We start from the raw sequence: 18,295 nt of genomic DNA, 5'->3' as shown, positions 1-18,295 counted from the left end.
TTTTTGGTGATGAGATGACTCCCTTACATAAATATCAGGGACACGGTGTTAGAATTCCTGCTCCATGATTGCAGTCATGGGATTTTTCTCTTTCACATGACGGTATATGTTTTGACTTCCCAGAGGGGGAAGTGACGGAGACAGGATGTTAGTGTTACTGTGTTCTGTGAAGTGGGACTATTGTCCTTTGTTCTCTCTCTTTGCTGTCTGATGCTAGAGAGAGGGAGCCATGTTGCCATGCTGAGTTGCTGAGGTCTGTTACGCAACTGCGCAAACTCTGCAGATCCCTAAGTGTGCTGGTGTCGGTTGGCATCGGTCGCTGTGATGTTCAGGCTGAAGAAAGCTTTTGAAGCTCCCGAACGATCGACCAGGAGGGAGGGAACATGCCAGTTGGGCATGTGTCTCTACCAGAGTTCTACTCTGGTGTAGGCTGAGCTCCTGACACACAGGTGGCGTTGTGGTCTAAACCACGGAGCCTCTTGGGCTTGCCAAATGGAAGGTCGGCAGTTCGAATCTGTGCGACAGGGTGAGCTCCTGTTGCTATGGCCCAGCTTCTGCCAACCTAGCAGTTCAAAAGCAAAGCTTACATAAATAATATATTTCTCAGAATGCATTGAAAGTGCATTATACAGGGTTGTATCCAGCACAGCATTCTGTTAACGTTCCATCAGCAAAAGGACTTCTGCTTTCACAACACAACGTTCTCACCCTCTCCTCCTCCCTGCACCCCTCCCAAATTTGTTCTAGAGGTTCTTCCAAGCCTCTGTGGCAGATCTGGAGAGGGTATGAGCTGCACACGGGGGGGGGGGGAGTCCCATTGTGCAAGTGGAAATGTTTGTGCTAACCGAATGTGGTGGGCGAGTATGAGAATCAGCCACAGTGATTATTTTGGAGGGGAAAGATACTACAGTGGTACCTCGGGTTACATACGCTTCAAGTTACATACACTTCAGGTTACACACTCCGCTAACCCAGAAATAGTGCTTCAGGTTAAGAACTTTGCTTCAGGATGAGAACAGAAATTGTGCTCAGACGGCGCGGTGGCAGCAGGAGGCCCCATCAGCTAAAGTGGTGCTTCAGGTTAAGAACAGTTTTAGGTTAAGAACGGACCTCCGGAACGAATTAAGTACTTAACCCGAGGTACCACTGTACAGCCAATAGCCAGAGGTCTTGAGTAGATGCACTAGTTGCATATTTCACTGGATCCTGGCCTACAAGGATAAAATTAATTCAATTCAACTCATTTAGAAATTAATTGAAAATAAAAATGCTAGCCATTAGATGCAAAAGCCATGTTACATTCCTCTGACCTCCGCCAGAAGTCGAAGAACCTGGGCAATCTTCTTATGTATTAATAACTATGAACAGGAGAAAAGCAGACATTTGTCACTAACAAAAGAAATACCTCACAAAGCAGAAATAAATTAATAGCGTATGTTCTAATTTTCTCTTCTTGTACAAATTAATTCAACCTACATATTTATAAATGTTTTATATCAAAAACCAAATGCGATGTTTTGTTCCATTTGCTTAATAGCAAGGAATAGTTTTTGTGAAACATGACACAGAGGAAACCTCGGCAGGCAGACAGAAGAAAATAACCAAGCAAACTCTGGAGAAAACTTGATGTTGAAGGAATGGCTTTTAATGGTATTGTTTGTTGTGGTGGTAGCTTATTGTAGAAATAAAGCACGATCATCTAAAGCATTATTTTTAATGCCTAGGATATGGAAACAGACACACTCAGTAAATCCAAGTATGTAATAGCCATATTTTTCTTAGGTTATATACACAAAGCTGTATTAAAAATTTAAATGTGATTTTATGTTCAGTTAGTTCACAGACCAAGCTAGAAAAACATTTGACCATCTAGGACAAAGCATTTTATATAGTGGGAGGCAGTGGAAGACAGGAGTGCCTGGCGTGCTCTGATCCATGGGGTCACAAAGAGTTGGACACGACTAAACGACTAAACAACAACAACAACATAGTGAATTAAAATTTTGTATTCTACAAATTCATTGCACATTTGCCTGCTAAATATCTTATCAGTTCTGATTACACAGAAATGAAGCCACCCTATATATATTGCTATATAGTGATACCTCGGGTTAAGAACTTAATTTGTTCTGGCGGTCCGTTCTTAACCTGAAACTGTTCTTAACCTGAAGCACCACTTTAGCTAATGGGGCCTCCCGCTGCCGCCGCACGATTTCTGTTCTCATCCTGAAGCAAAGTTCTTAACCCGAGGTACTATTTCTGAGTTAACGGAGTCTGTAACCTGAAGTGTCTGTAACCTGAAGCGTATGTAACCCGAGGTACCACTGTACTTTACTATCCTGGACTTGGTGCATTTTTTTAAAAAATGCAGCTTTATTCCATGTTTTTTTATTAATTTGAAGGTATAAGTATTTGTATAGGTGAAGCACACTATTTGTTTATTAGATTGTTTAAAACTGTCCTTTCATGTGCGATCCCAAGGCGACTAACAAATATATAAAATGAAAGCAATTAAGACTCATTAAAATTGCACACAAATACCCTCACAGCAATAACAGAACACAGTGAAATATCCAATTCCAATTCATTAATTATATTTATTATTTGCTATATTGCTCTGGTATCTGTGCTAAAAGAGGGGGGAAAGTGTCAGAAACCCCACTCATTGGAGCCTTGTACCTATTTCCCCAGCTGTGTGCATCACACAATCACAGGAACCCAGCGCTTCATAATCCAGCCACCACATAACTGCACTTTGGTATTTTGCCAATAACTTAATGGAAAAAACAAAAGCAGATGGCCACACCATCAGTTACTCTGAACAAGGCTCAGTAGCTAGTCAGCCTAGGAATACATGTTCTGTACAACCTCAATTCATATTTGTTGGCTGAGGTAAAAAACTACTTCTTGCTCCACCTTTTCTTGAAGGAGCCACCAACTTTGTGAAGCCTTGGATTCAGGTCTTGTGTTTGAATCACTTCTGCTGATTATCTGATTGTATCTAGATCCTGGCTCAAGACTACCTAAGGCGAAGGACAAAATAGTGCTCCCATTCCATGGACAGAAATCTGATTGGACTAGCAGCTGGATATTATTTAAACACTGGTGACAGGACAACATTCTACACCATACTGAGTGCAGTAGGCCTGCTTAGGAGGTACTTGGCAGACTAGCATAGAAGATTCAGGGAAAACAATGGGTGACTGCGGCTGCCCTCTGGCACCTGCTGTCTCAGGCAGCTATCTCACTTTTCCTAATAGCAGGACTGGCCCTGCTTGTTTACCTGTGTTGATCAGATCTTTAACTGCTGAGTTCTGGGTCTGATATTATACATACATTTGTCTAGAACAACTGTCACCTCTGGTTTGAACCTCAAAATCTCTTATTAATATCAAAAGTATGATATGGCATGTTATGTAATCATCTATATACATACAGTGGTACCTCTGGTTGCGAATGGGATCCGTTCTGGAGGCCCGTTCGCAACCTGAAAAGAGTGCAACCTGAAGCACCGTATCTGCGCAGGCGTGATTTAGCGCTTCTGCGCATGCGCAAGCGGCGAAACCCAGAAGTAACCCTTTCTGGTACTTCCGGGTCGCCGCGGGATGCAATCTGAAAAGACGTAACCTGAAGTGTCCATAACATGAGGTATGACTGTATTGTAGGTGAAGAAGAGATAGAGGTTGTTGCCCACACAATTTTGAATTAAGATTAAGATTAAGATTAAGATAAATTTATTGTCATTGTCCGTATATACACAGTATACACAACAACGAAAATCAAACACCCACCCAAAGACCGGGTTCACATACACATTTGCACGTATCTCCAACACTCTCATCCTATTCAGACATAATCTATAAAAACATATCATACTCCAGAATGTAACATAACCTATTAAAGGCATAACATAACCTAAAAACCTGTCTCATTTCTTCCTCTGGTAATCCTCTGTTACCTGTTAGAGTCATTGTTTCTCCTTTTCTCAGGATTCCTAAACCTTTGCTTCCATTTGCCCTTTTTTCTGCCTGCACTATTGTACAGTGCAGACAAATGCTGACTTCACGCTAATTGTGATTAACAAATTGGAAGCTAGGCGTAGAAGTGCAGTAAAAGAGTTTATCAGCAGTTAGCTGCAGTTATGGGTAAGAAGGATTTCCCCTAAACTTGTCATGTGGGCATTTACTCCTGGTGAGAGTGAGAGTGGGAGTGCAGGTTCCTGAAACTGGCTCCCAGTTTGCAAATTGAAATTTGGAGTGTTACAACTACACTGCACTACAGAGATTCTTCAGGCCATTGTTGAAGTTCCAAGAACAAGAAGCAGCCAACCTTGCCAAGGTCATTTCAGTCAAAGGAGCTGTTGAATTCAGCTATTTTGTATCCTAAAAATAAATCCAAAATTATTTCAGGGAATTCAGATAATGGAGCACTCTGCTGTATATTACAGCAAAAAACTTGAATCTATTGTTCATGCTGTCTTTAAAAGACAATTAAAGAGGCACATTATCAATATGTCGAATATTGTTAAGATGATCAGCTCTGCTATTTTCTAAGAGAACTATCTAAATTGTTCAGCAGTCTTTACTGCAAAAAGTTGAAGAATGCAAAACATTGTAGAATAATAGGTAATTTATTCTAAGGTAATGACTGCAATATAGCTGAAATCTGTGCTAATAGAGTAAAAAGGCTCCCAGCTATTTCTGCTATAAACAGCAGTCAAGTAATTTTCATTCTTCTTCCCTACAGTAAAATACTACTTTAAAATCAATGCTAAAATGTTTGCTACTAATTTCTGAAGTGCAAAAATTACTACCTGTAAACAGAATGTACTGGCAAATAAAAGAAATAAGCAGCTTTCACAAATGGCATTCCTCCTACTTTTCAAATTGCAGATGGGGAAAACACAACAGCACTGGAGTATGTACAGGCCTTATTGTCTACAAAAAACAATTTAAAACAATGGTCCCAGGTGAATATATAAGAAATAAAAATGTGGAGTCATATTTGAATAGATAAATATCTATAGGGACATGACAGGTGTTTATACAATATACTGGAGTGTAGGTACCTAACAAAATTGCTAGACAAGAGGACTTTCCATTGCTCATAACTGACTTGTGGAATTTGTGGCCACAAGATGAAGTGATGGTCATGAAATAATGGGTCACAGAATCACAGAGCCTGAAGGGATCTCAACAGCTATCTAGTCCACCCCTCTTTTGATGCAGGAAACCACTGCCATAGCATCAGTGAGAGAAGTGCTGAGCACAGAGCTTGCTAAATGTCATTTGGACAGTGCTTCCAAAGCGCTTGACAACCAGGCATTTGGGAAGTGCTGCACAACTGGCAGCAGCTGCCAAGCCCCATTTGGCCAGGCCTCACCTTTGTCTGCCTCACACTTAATGCCATTTCTGATGACAGGTATAGGGTAGGTGGCCGTGATTTGGCCAGCATGGCTGTGCAGACCAAATGGGGAGCCTTGGCATTAGGCTTGTGGGTCAGAGGTTCACCACCTCAATCTAAGGAGTGCTAGTGACCATGTATGCAATAAATTCTGCTGTGACAGCAGCATGAGTGCTCAGTCAGCCACTGTGTTTCTGTGATGGTGCTTGTGTGGCAGTAGGGATAGGATGAAGTGCCCACCAGTTGGTTGGGTGGGGAAACGATGGTACCATGAGGAGCTATTTCTCATCCCTACCGGTTTCCAAACCTGTATGCTAAGACAAGTCTTTCTCTGCACAGTTCTAAAACCGGAAGAGTTGGCTCTCACGGCTAATGCTGCTAGTTGCTTTATCTGTGCTGGGATCTTCTGATGTAGGATCTTTGCTGGAGTTTGCCTGCCTACTATATAGACTGAAAGTTGCGTGGGGTTTGAGGTGGGTGGGCCCACCTCCTCAGGTAATGAGGAGATTGCTTGCCTGGGCCTGGAAGAGGGGACTTTTCACCACTACTAGCTGTCCTCCACTTAAGGAGAGAACTTATTCACAGTTATCCATAAATTCTTCGTAGAACCACTATTATGTGGGAGAAAGCTAGTCTCTGTATATTGAGACATGTGGGAACTAACATTTAAGCGATCAGTTCTGTAGATACAATTAGATCAAAGAAGATCTAGAGTGATGAATTTTGATATTCCTGTCAGATTAAGAAAAATGATTGTAAATCAGGAGGCTCAAATATGTGAATTCAAAATGTGAATAGCTTTCTCAACAATTAATACAACAGAGATCTCCCACCAGTTAAATATCGCATTGTCTTTTTATGAATGAGTGTGGATGTTTTCCACATATATGTTTCTAGGCGTTACTAGTCACTATGTAAGGCTAGCATTCCGTCTATTTTGTTAAAGATATATCTGTCTTGTTGGGTCTTGACAGCCCTATCATGTCAACCCCCTGTAGCAGCATAGAGTTTTTCAGCAAGGGGAAGAAAAAGTAAAAACTATGCTTCCAGTGGGCATATTTCACTATTGCCGATCCTGAGGGATGATTTGTTATTCCTGTCAGATCAAAGAAAGAGATAAGAGAAGAAAATAACATCTAAAAACTTGAACCCAGAAATGAGGGCAACGGCAAAAACGTCAAGACCAAAACATTATGATGCCACTTAAAATAATTTAAATATGCTGGATATCAAACACTTTCAAAAGAAATAAATGTTGCATAGGCCATATGCTCTGCTAGCTGACAGGAGAACTAGTTTTTAAGGTTTAGGAATTGGTCATAGAAACCAACTGTCAAATGCTATTCATTTACTGATTTTTTTTTTCCAATTGGCCATGTGTGTTGTCAGTAAGATGAGGTCTTTTGACAGGCAACTGCTTGAAATATGACACATATGTCACTAGGACGTTCTTCTGCAAAGGCCCATTTAAAGATATGGAGGCTGTGCAAAGGCATGCTCATTTCATTGTGGGCTTGTGCAAGAGAAATGCCTGGTCAGTTGTGTCATGGACTTCTCAGTGCCTGGTTTTGTGCAAACTTACACTTTTGGCTCCAGATAGCTATTTTGACTGAATCTGCACCATACCATGTTTTGAAATTGTACAGCACAGGCTTGTAATATGTAGAATTGAATATGAATAAATAAGACAGCCCAGAGGTATAATACAAAGAGCAATTGTCCAATATAATCCTTCACTAGCTTTTAAAAACATTACTAAGGATAAACAGACTGCATCTAACAAACATAGATGAGGGGTTGGCAAATATTTGAAATAAGAATAAGTAAATAAAATAAACAATGTACTTGAAATACTGACTTCTTGTAAGTGTACACAAAAAGTCTGTTTTCAATGTTGCGTCTGACAAATTTAATTACATTTGTGAGATCAAACCAACTAGTGCCATTTAGCCTCTCTAATTTTAACTTGTGCAGAAGTAATAAACCATTACTTATGTATTCACATCACTGTGTTAAATTAGTTTTGTGTAAACAAACGTCATGTCTGGTTTTTCTAGAAAAACACATACCACAATTTGTAGGAACGGTATTGTAGGAACAGGCATAACGTTTGCAAAAGTGACCCAATTTCTTGAAGCCCAGTTTGTAAAAATTGGGTTTTAAAGAACAGGTAAAGAACAGGTACACAGGAAAACAGCAAATATAAGCAAATATTCAGCGTGCCTCATGCTATTTTATATTCAACAGGACACCCGGAATCATTTGAACACAAATAAACAATCAACCTTTATAGCTGCAGAGGGTCACATTTCTATATGTGAGAGGGTGAAAAGCACATGACAAAAATTATCTTTTTTTAAGCTGTAAGGTATTGATAATCAAATGAAATAATAGGAAAAACATATAGAAATGGGTTTTGGAGGGATAATAAGTTTTAAATGCCTTTGTTCTGTGAATGAGTTCCCTTAACACAAGTCTTGGAAGACAGCTAAAAAAAGTCTGGAATAATAGGTTTGGATTATGATGTACACCAACAGTAAAGACAATTCCAAATAACATCTAGAGTCCAATATAACTGCTGTTTACATATTAAAAAGAGATACAGGCTTTGTACCAGGGATGTTCTGTCATGTTTCTCCACAGGAGAAGGCTGTCATGGTAAAGTTCATTATCAATTACTGCTTTACAAGTGCAAGATGAGTTAAGCTGTCATAATTTTCTCAGCTAGAGATCCTGTGCTGTCAAAGAATGTCAATTTTTAATCTGACACAAGGAAGAAAATTATCTCTTATTCTGACCTCTAATTTCTTGACATTTTAATGCAATAATTGCTGTGGTTAGTGCTGCAACCATGATTTCACCTGTCAAGGAAGAATGAATCAATATCCTTGAGCTGTTCATTAAATTTCTAGATTTTGCTTTACTAAATTTCTCCGTTTTTGAGGGGGGGGGGGGGGGAAAGAAACCATTGATAGGCATGCCTGAAAATGTGATATACCGAAACTACACCTTGCAACATTTTCCATTTGTTTTCACACTGACAATTGTTCCCTGCCCCCCCCCCAAAATAAATCCACACTACACTATGAATAAAGGTTTGACACTAGCAGAAGTTACTTTGCTTGTACTGAGTTCTGCATTTGGAATATGGTGCAAGTCCTAACAAAATGAAGGATAAATGTTAATCTGGCCTATCAGAGATCTGTGCATGTATGATAGGGATGGGCATACTCATGAAAGCTTCTTTCCAGCTCTGTATAAGGAACAAAGTTGTGTCCCATCCCATTTCTGTGTGGGTTTTAAAGGGGAAATTTTAAAAAAATCCATAGAGGAATGCATATTGTCTTGAAATCAAAGGGCAGCCATTCTAGGAAGGACACTCTGCTTCAGAGCTCTCCCTCCCAGAACAATTACTTGAATGGGACAGTGGTGTAGCTAACAGAATGGACACTGGTGTAGCTAAGAGATTTGATCCATTGTTTCTTCTAATACAGTGCTACATATACAGTGGACGCTCGGGTTGTGAACATGATCCGTGCGGAATGCAACTTCACAACCCGCAGCGTTAGCAACCCACGTCTGCGCACACGCGGGTTGCGATTCGGCGCTTCTGCGCATGCGCGACCGCCGAAACCCGGAAGTAACCCGTTCTGGTTCTTCCGGGTTTCGGCGGTCCGCAACCTGAAGCGTCTGTAACCCGAGGTATGACTATATATTTAAAACCCTATTAAAACTAGTAAAGTATTCAAAAACAAGCATAAGCACAATATTCTTGTAGGTGTGTCTGAATTGCTTTCACTTCTTTGTAGCTTTCCCTCAACCAAATAATATGGGACTTGAACACAAGCACAAGGTTTTATAGTTATTACCTGTCCCAAAAGCAATGCAACACATGTACAGCTATTGCATCTTAATATGTTTTCACCAAACCTTAGCAAATTGCCTAAACAGTCGTACCTCGGAAGTCAAACAGAATCTGTTCCAGAAGTCCGTTCGACTTCTGAAACATTCGAAAACCAAAGCGCAGCTTCTGATTTGCTGCCGGCAGGCTCCTGCAGTCAAACAGAAGCTGCAGTGGTGCCTGCCCTGTGGAATGCCCTCCCATCGGATGTCCAAGAAATAAACAATTAAATGACTATTTGGCCAGGGTTCGTGTTATATGCTCAAACTGTCTTGCCCCAGAGAGCACCTTGGCCACTGAATTCTCTCCACATGCTTTAAACTACAACTCCTATCAGCCAGAGTAAGTATGGTCAAGTGTACATATGCAGGGCGCCAGTTCCCGTGCAACCGTTTACTATTATTACAATTTCTTAGATTATATTAGTACCCAGATTATTAATGATGTTATATTGTGAATGGAACAAAAGCTTTAAATACAAATGAAAGAGAAAGAGAAAGAAGTCTTCCTACATTTCTCTAAATGGAATAAAACCAGCTCATATTACTATGAAGGGGGTTTCTAATATCAAATGATGTATCAAACCACATATAAACTTTACAGATATCCTAAAAGCATTTATAATGTAAGGAATATATTTGCAAAGGTTGCAATTAAGCAAGATATAAGTTTTCAGTTTTTAAAATTCAATCAAAAAATGCCACAAGTATTCTATTGCTTGACAATGTATAAATTATTACTTGTTTTGCATACAACAGATGGCAGATATCATGGGGCAAGGAAGCTTGTGTATGCAGCTTCACCACAGCAACACTCATCTTGCAGCTGTTGCATCTTCACACTTTTCAACCAAATTGAATCTTTCAGAGAACGCTTTAATACTCATAGCTGTAATCTTTTAATAATTATTTTATTATGATGGGCTGACAAGACTGGAAACAAAACATGGAAGAATAAGGTGTGCCCTGTATAAACCAAATACCTTTTTAAAAAAACCCCGTATGAGGCAAACACTCAAGTAACTAACACAAAAGAAAGAAAATGAAATCCTTTTGCTACTTTGGGGGTATTGTTTTGTTCTTTAAACATTTCATTTGTTAACCAATAAAATAATCTCATTTGATATTATGAATATTATAGGCATATTTATGAATGGATAGGGAGTTTAGCTCTTTTACTCGGTAATTCATTAGATACCCATATGTTCATATAGTCAGTAAATATACATCATATATAATTTTAGTGAATTCTTCTGTATGGTTTAGGTTGCAATCCTATACATAATTATCTAGATTTAAGACACTGTAAGCTTACTGCATAGGATGGTGCTGTCAGTTTAAATTGTTCATTAATTAAATGCACTGACCAAAATCCAAAGAAGTACTTAGGCTGCCTGCAGAGTTCATTCAGAGCTGGCTTTGAAATGATTTGGGGGAGATTTTTTAAAAGACTGCCTCAAAGCGGGCTCAAGTTTCTAAGCTATCCCCACACCCACCTAATTCAAGATGGAGACAGATTCCCAGTTTCCCCTGTTCGTCTCAAAGTCAGCTCTCCCTTAACTAACCCATCACCCAGCTTAGCTACTAGAAGTCAGTTTAGGCATATTCAAAGGCCCTAAGGTACATACACTGCAAGCCTCTGTTCCAGATCATAAACATTTTGGAAATGTATGCTATGAAACAAGGGATTTTGTAAGATAGATACAGTCCAAGGAACATCCAAAATTATTTCCATGATTCTTTGTACCTTGATCATTAATCTATTCCATTTATTTCTGATTTTGAAATTTGATATGGTTGCCTGTTCTTCTGAAGAATAAAAAATATCCTATGCTCCAAATGAAGAATGCAATATATGGAGACAGAATTTGATATGGTTGCCTGTTCTTCTGAAAAATAAAAAATATCCTATGCTCCAAATGAAGAATGCAATATATGGAGGCATTTTGCAATGAAACTTAGTAGCATGTAACAGGGAGCCAGAATTACCTACCTCCCTGAGCACAGGATCAGTGACACTGTCAAGGTTTACAGAACCTTCATATGTCAGGTAGTGGAAAACATTAAGTGCTCGTACTGCTTCTGGCCCTCGTTGCTTGTAGCCAAATATAAGATCAATCCACTGATGAAGCTGGCAGGATACAAATTCACTTTCCAAAGCCTGGTAATGAAATTGAGAGGATGAAAGAAATTTTGTTTCTCAGCTTTTATATTCATTCATTCAGCATTTCATCATTTTATTCAAAAAAAGGAAATGGAATATTATGATGGTCTTCTCCACGGTGGCCCCCAAATCATGCAACTTTCTCCCAAGAAATGTTTACCTGGTGCTGTTGTTATTATTATTTATACTACAGGGGAAGACCATCCTGTTTTCTTGAGCTTTTAAAATTATTTAATTACATTTAAGCTATTTGCATGTTTATTTGTTTTTATGGATTACTGTTATTGCGTTTCTGGTATCTTTTGTATTGCTGCTATTGAGATCTTGGTGAGAAGCCATGACAACAAGGAAATAAGTAAAAAAAGTAAAAAAATAAGTAATGTTGGAACACACTTTTGTTTTCTTTTAAGATTTATATACCCCCTTTTCTGAGAGTGTTTTAAGGCAACAAAGAGTAAAACCAAACTATAGAAGCAGCATAATAAAACATACACACAAAACAGAATATTATTGGTATGATACATTCCGTTGGTACTGTTACAGGGTTTCTACAGGAAGTTTATTTTATGCATTTATTAAATACCTCTGAATATACAAAAAATAAACTATTTTCCATGCCTATTTATTATTTAATGGATTTCTAACCTGTCTATTTTTAAAATTAAAAAGGCAGCAATTGTATGTTTATCATGTCATTTAGGGATGTGGTTTCTTACTTTTCCATAAAATCCCACAAAAGAAGCAAACACCATGTCCTAGTCATCCATTTAATTTGCATTAACATATTAGAATATTTGTCAAAACCAGCCAGCTGAATCAATGGGTCTAAATCAGCTCAAAACCTACTATGTCAGATTAACTAGGTTGTAGATCAAGCTGTAAGATTGTGGCTCTTTTGTTCCAGTAGCAGATTAAAATTTTCCATTTGTGTTGCTCCAAACTGGCAACATGCAGTCTTTCTGCTCTTAAAGACAGGGATTGTGTATGTAAACCAAGCACTGCTTTATTATACGGTCAATCTTTAAACTTTTATATAGAATTTTAAACAGTACCAATATTATCCAGTTATGAATATCACAACAGAGAACTTAGGTGCACAGTGGACAGCAAGATTTTGAATTCTTATGTTTTATTCCTGCCTCAGCCATTTTTTTCCAATATTTGAAACATTTTATTAACTATTCTATACATAGAACATGAACTTACTGAGGCTTCAAATGGAAATTATTTAGAACACTTCAATAAAATTGCCTTAGGTCCAGCTTATCAGTGGAAATATAACTTCCAGTGTTCTATTTAAATTCAAAGCTGGGTGAATTTATCTTTCAATACCTTTTGAAAATAATGGTACCACCTAAAGAGAAAACCAGTTAAAAGAATTGTATTCTTAAAGTAGCTCCCATAGGCCAAAAACTTACAGAAAGCTCTTAAAACATTAACAGTGCTATCCTCCACATCTACGCAAAAGTAAGTTTCACTGAGTTCAACTAAATTTACTGCCAGGTAAGTGTGTGGGACGCGGGTGGCACTATGGGTTAAACCACAGCAGTTTGAAAGCACGTCAAAGTGCAAGTAGATAAATAGGTACCGCTCTGGTGGGAAGGTAAATGGCGTTTCCGTGCGCTGCTCTGGTTCACCAGAAACGGCTTAGTCATGCTGGCCACATGACCTGGAAGCTGTACGCCGGCTCCCTCGGCCAATAAAGCGAGATGAGCGCCGCAACCCCAGAGTTGGCCACGACTGGACCTAAAGGTCAGGGGTCCCTTTACCTTTACCTTAAGTGTGTGGGAAACATTAAGCCCTCCAGATGTTGCTTAACTATAATTCCCATCATACCTGACTTTTGGCCATGCTTGACTGGGGCTGATGGGATTTGTAGCAACAACTGGAGGGTTCCCCATTCCTGGTGTACATAAGTGAAGTCCAAGGCATAGTGGGATGCACATTAAATGAACATGTATAGACTTCTGAAAGGCTGCAGTCCTATACTAGGGATGGCTAGCCATACTACAGCCAGAGAAACACAGATTGCTCCCTCTCATGTCCTTGTTGTGGGGTACAGTGAGCCAACACTCTGCCTTTCCCAAGGTGGAATGATATAAGCCTTGTGGCAATTTATCAACTAAGCAGAAAATGAGCTAAACATCCTGGATTTGAGTGAGCAGTGGAGGCACCCATAGGCTGCCAAGAAAAGAAAAGAAAAGAAAAGAAGAAAAGAAAAGAAAATGGACTTTTGTAGGAGATGTCTGTGATGTTGCAGTCACATCATAAGGTCACTTGGTCAAGGAGCTGGGCACTCTAAATGGGACATTTGTGAATGATGTATCAACTAAGGTTGAGGCATTATATCCATATTGCAAAAATGTGTTAGTGTTACACTTGGGATCCTGGTCATATCCACAGATTTGCATATTAATATTTTTATGCCTACTTATTGTAAAAGAGCCTCATTAGCTTCACTGTGGATATTTACCGTTCTATAGCAAGGGTAACTCAAGACAGAGAACTTTGAAGTTGGGGAACTACTCTTTTTACCACCTTGTTGAATTGTGAATTGTTCATCTACAAGATGCTTTAGTATTTATGTACACCACCGCATTCACCTGATAATACAATGCCATCTAATTACAGTGGTACCTCAGGTCACAGATGCTTCAGGTTACAGACGCTTCAGGTTACAGACTCCGCTAACCCAGAAATAGTACCTCGGGTTAAGAACTTTGCTTCAGGATGAGAACAGAAATCATGCTCTGGCGGCGCGGCGGCAGCAGGAGGCCCCATTAGCTAAAGTGGTGCTTCAGGTTAAGAACAGTTTCAGGTTAAGAATGGACCTCCAGAATGAATTAAGTTCTTAACCCGAGGTACCACTGTACATTTATTCTGGATGCCTTTCAATTAGTGGCAATTTTAGTTAAACCATGCAATACAGGTACACTATTGCTAACAGAAAAATACTAGGAAAGGGACCGTCTAACTTGCCTAGACCCAGCTGTGCAGCCAAAATTAAATTAACATAGGATTAAGGAAGGGACATGGTTCCCATTGCCTCCTCCAAGTACACCCATGGATTTCATGGTCTATGGGGAGCCAGTGTGGTATATTGGTTACAATGTCATATTAAGATCACAGAGACAGGGTTCAAACCTCCACTCAGCCACAAAGCTTACTGGCTTACCATCTCTCAGTCTGACCTACAGCTTTGTGAAGACAAAGTAGTGGGGGCTGAATGCTGCCCTGAGGAAAGGCGGGTTAAGAATATAATACATAAATAAACAAATAGCTGTTTGGGGCAAATTGGGGGGAAGGTAATTTACTGAAATGTGGACACCAGCTTTTGTGCTGGTGTAATATATCTGCAAATGTGTGAAAGCTGTATCCCTGTTCCCCCAAGCAACATAGAAACCAAGTAAACAGGGGTTTTTTAAATCTAAAAGTATAATTTGTGTTACATGTTTCACTCAGCATTATAATTTGTAATGCACTACAATGTTTTGTGCTTAATAATCAAAATATTATTATAGTTAATCTTGGATTGTGGCAGATCGCCTCTTCAAATTACAGAATGCTTATTATACAGGCTGTGCTCTATTTTTCCATGCTACAGTTTTCTGCCTCAATTTAACATGCTTGGCTTGTTGGCTGAATGTGTTCTATTTTTGGCTCTCAGGACCACCACAAGTCTGCTGGGATCAAAAAGCTCAGCAAGACTACGAAGTCACATCTGTGGAAAGCTTTTTTCCCTGTTTTTGTAAACTGGTAGATTATGATTGATGAACCTAGCATTAGGGTAATGTTAGCAGGGACACTTACGGCTTCTGTCCTCTGTGACATCACTGAGGTCAGACCATAATCATGTTAGCATTGAACACAATGCTTTATTAATGTTTCATGGGTATGTCAGTAGTAATCAGTCTAGCTTGCTATGGATAAATTAAACTGGGCCAACAATCACTGATGTATAAATTGAATGCTCTTAAAATCTACTGAAACATCTCCTAAAAGTTACCAGACTTAATCACTTCCCCAGTCTTTCTAATGAGACCAATTTTCACAGGAATTTCTTTCAATGAAAGGCTATTTCTCTCTCAGAGCATATATTTCTAAAACACAGAATATCCTCCCACTTCCTTGCCAGTAAAATGCCAGATACCTGTTTAAGACTGAATTAGATGGGTGTAATTTATCATCTAGTCACTACAGTGTTTCTATTATATAAAACTTCTATGAATGTATAAACAGGTTGAAGATAAAGATTTACAGACTGATTAATTTATGAATGGGGTACTGAGTCAATAATCATCAACATGTGCTATATTTTACATGCAATGGTCTGCAAAATCACAAAGGTCCCAAATGAATATTTTCAAATGGCTTGGGAAACATTGGATTGTGTGCACTATACCTTTTAAAAAAATGTTCCGTATTTAGTAATGGTACTTAAATTATACCTATTTTTCCCTAGGTCTGTTATCAACATTTCAGTTCATAACAGAAAAGTAATGAAATTTATAATAAGTAACTCTACAGTTAAATTCATTCCATTTGTACCTTCCCCCTCTTTAAAATGGATTTAATGTGACTTTTATTGCATTATTGTTAGGTCAAGCATACAAAGCACCATGGATAGATTGTATCTGACAACAACAGTTGCTATTATTATTTGCAACAACAACCATTGTTGTTAGCAAGGGGATGCGAATGCTTTTTTGCATTTAGAGCATTTCAAGTCAGTTGAAATATGAACTTCTCTAGTGTGAAAACCCAGGACATCCAAGGGAAAGAAAAGAACAAGAAGATGTTTTTACATGTGATTTTTTTTTTTTATCCCTGTCTGTACCTGTGCTGGAATTGAAATTGCTTTTCTTTCTTTCGTTTTTATGTTATGGGATGTTTAATGGGTAGCAATTCACAGATGCTAATCATTACACTGTGAAACTAGGCTTGCCTCAATAATGCAATTATTTTATATTGGGAGGGGGGAAGATAGGTATTAACAAAATGAACAGCATCCAAGGGAATATTAGGTATGTCTTGCAGTGCAACCCAGTGCAGAACAGAGGGTGGCTGATGTTTTTAAGCCCAATGGCTGTATTAATGCTCAGATGCCCAGCTCCCAAGGATCACCTGCCAGTGGTGGTCATATCCCAAGCACAGCCATGTGTGCATGAGCATACACACTACACAAACAGCTCCTACACTCACTGCACTTGTACATTCATGTCTGTGCAAAGTAGATTGATGGATAAATTGTGAAGAGCCTCTCATATGTGTTGATTTTTGCAGAGCGAGGGCAGCTCTGGGTTGGGGAAATGCATCTTAATGAGTATCTCTAAATATTCTTATTAAAACACTAATGCCCACAAATTCAAATTAAGATTTTTTTAAAATAATGAATATATAAATAAAATGCTACTAATCAGACAAGTTTTCAATCTAAGGAGGGTGATACTGAGCTGATTTTAAATGCACCAGTTACTTTTTTATTGCTGCAGTGTCTATTCTATTGTACTTTCTATTCAGCATTTAGATATTTGAGTTAAAAATACAGTCATTAACCTGAAACAGATAAAATTCAACAAACATGTATCGTTTCAGATGGTGTAAGACAGCAGCTAGGAAAGTATGCTTGATCCCTGTGTAATCAGTTACCCGTATTTTTCGCTCTATAACACGCACCCGACCATAACACGCACATAGTTTTTAGAGGAGGAAAACAAGAAAAAAAATATTCTAAACGAAACAGCGGATGTATGATTTTTGTGGTTCATGCTGTGGCCACAGACATGTGATCTGACAGTGAGTTTGGAGTAGCCCAATGCAAAAATCCTGAGGATCCATGTGGATCCATGCTTTGTAACCACGTTTTTGCACCACTGCGGCCCCAGGCAACAGTGGGTGCGTGATTTTTTTGGTGCAAGATGTAGCCATGGACATGCTATGTGATCTGATGGTGAATTTGGGGTGACCCAGTGCAAAATCCTGAGGATCCATGTGGATCCGTGCTTTGTAACCACGTTTTAAGTGGGGAGGGAAGGAAAAGCACTCAAGGGACAAGGAGCACGCGTGGAGTGTGTGGAGAAGGATGCTGCTAATAATGCAGAAGAGGGGTTTAAGGGGAGAAGAAGCACGTGTGGGGTGGGTGGAGAAGGATGCTGCTAATAATGAAGAAGAGGGGTATAAGGGAAGAAGGCTCCTCTCCTCTCCCACTTTGCTCCTTTAAAGCAAGCAGGCTCTGCTTTTCTCTCTCCTCCCCACTCAACCCCGGCTTAGCGAGCTGAAGAACTTTGCTGCTATGTAGCGAGCTGAGTGGGGAGGAGAGAGGGACAGAGAGCCTGGTTGCTTTAAAGGAACCAACCGGACAGGAGCCGCTTACACTCGTGTAAGCGGCTCCTCTCCTCTCCCGCTTTGCTCCTTTAAAAAAACAGGCTCTCTGTCCCTCTCTCCTCCCCACTCAGCGGCTCTTCTCCCGCTTTGCTGTTTCAAAGCGAACCACGGAGGAGGGAAGAAAGAGGAACCATGGATCCTCTGCTGACGACTGCAGCAGATCCCCCCCCCCACCCGTAGGCATTCCCTCCATAACACGCACAGACATTTCCCCTTACTTTCTGGGAGAAAAAAAGTGAGTGTTATGGTGCAAAAAATACGGTAATTCCTTTCAAAGGAACCAGTTTTGCAAGGCACTAACTTCTCTCTTCCAGTGCTCCTATATACCGTATTTTTCGCCCTATAGGACGCACTTTTTCCACTCCAAAAATGAAGGGGAAATGTGTGTGCGTCCTATGGGGCGAATGAAGGCTTTCGCTGAAGCCTGGAGAGCGAGAGGCGTCG

The 18,295-nt window shown here is 39.5% G+C and overlaps 1 protein-coding gene across 3 annotated transcripts in view; it reads right to left on the bottom strand.

Moving 5' to 3' along the window:
- NBEA (neurobeachin) overlaps window positions 1–18,295 on the bottom strand; it is a 355,514-nt gene that overhangs the window by 37,214 nt on the left and 300,005 nt on the right. For all 3 annotated transcript variants that reach the window (XM_081004034.1, XM_081004035.1, XM_081004033.1), the window contains one exon: window positions 11,297–11,464. In XM_081004034.1, the coding sequence (XP_080860160.1) occupies window positions 11,297–11,464 (168 nt within the window). The remainder of the gene's footprint in view (window positions 1–11,296; window positions 11,465–18,295) is intronic.

Source organism: Podarcis pityusensis (genome assembly GCF_964106645.2).
Source record: "Podarcis pityusensis genome assembly, chromosome: 4".
NCBI classification, from domain to species: Eukaryota; Metazoa; Chordata; class Lepidosauria; order Squamata; family Lacertidae; genus Podarcis; species Podarcis pityusensis.
The sequence above is the reverse complement of the archived record's forward strand: the minus strand, read 5'-3'. Positions and strand labels throughout refer to the sequence as shown.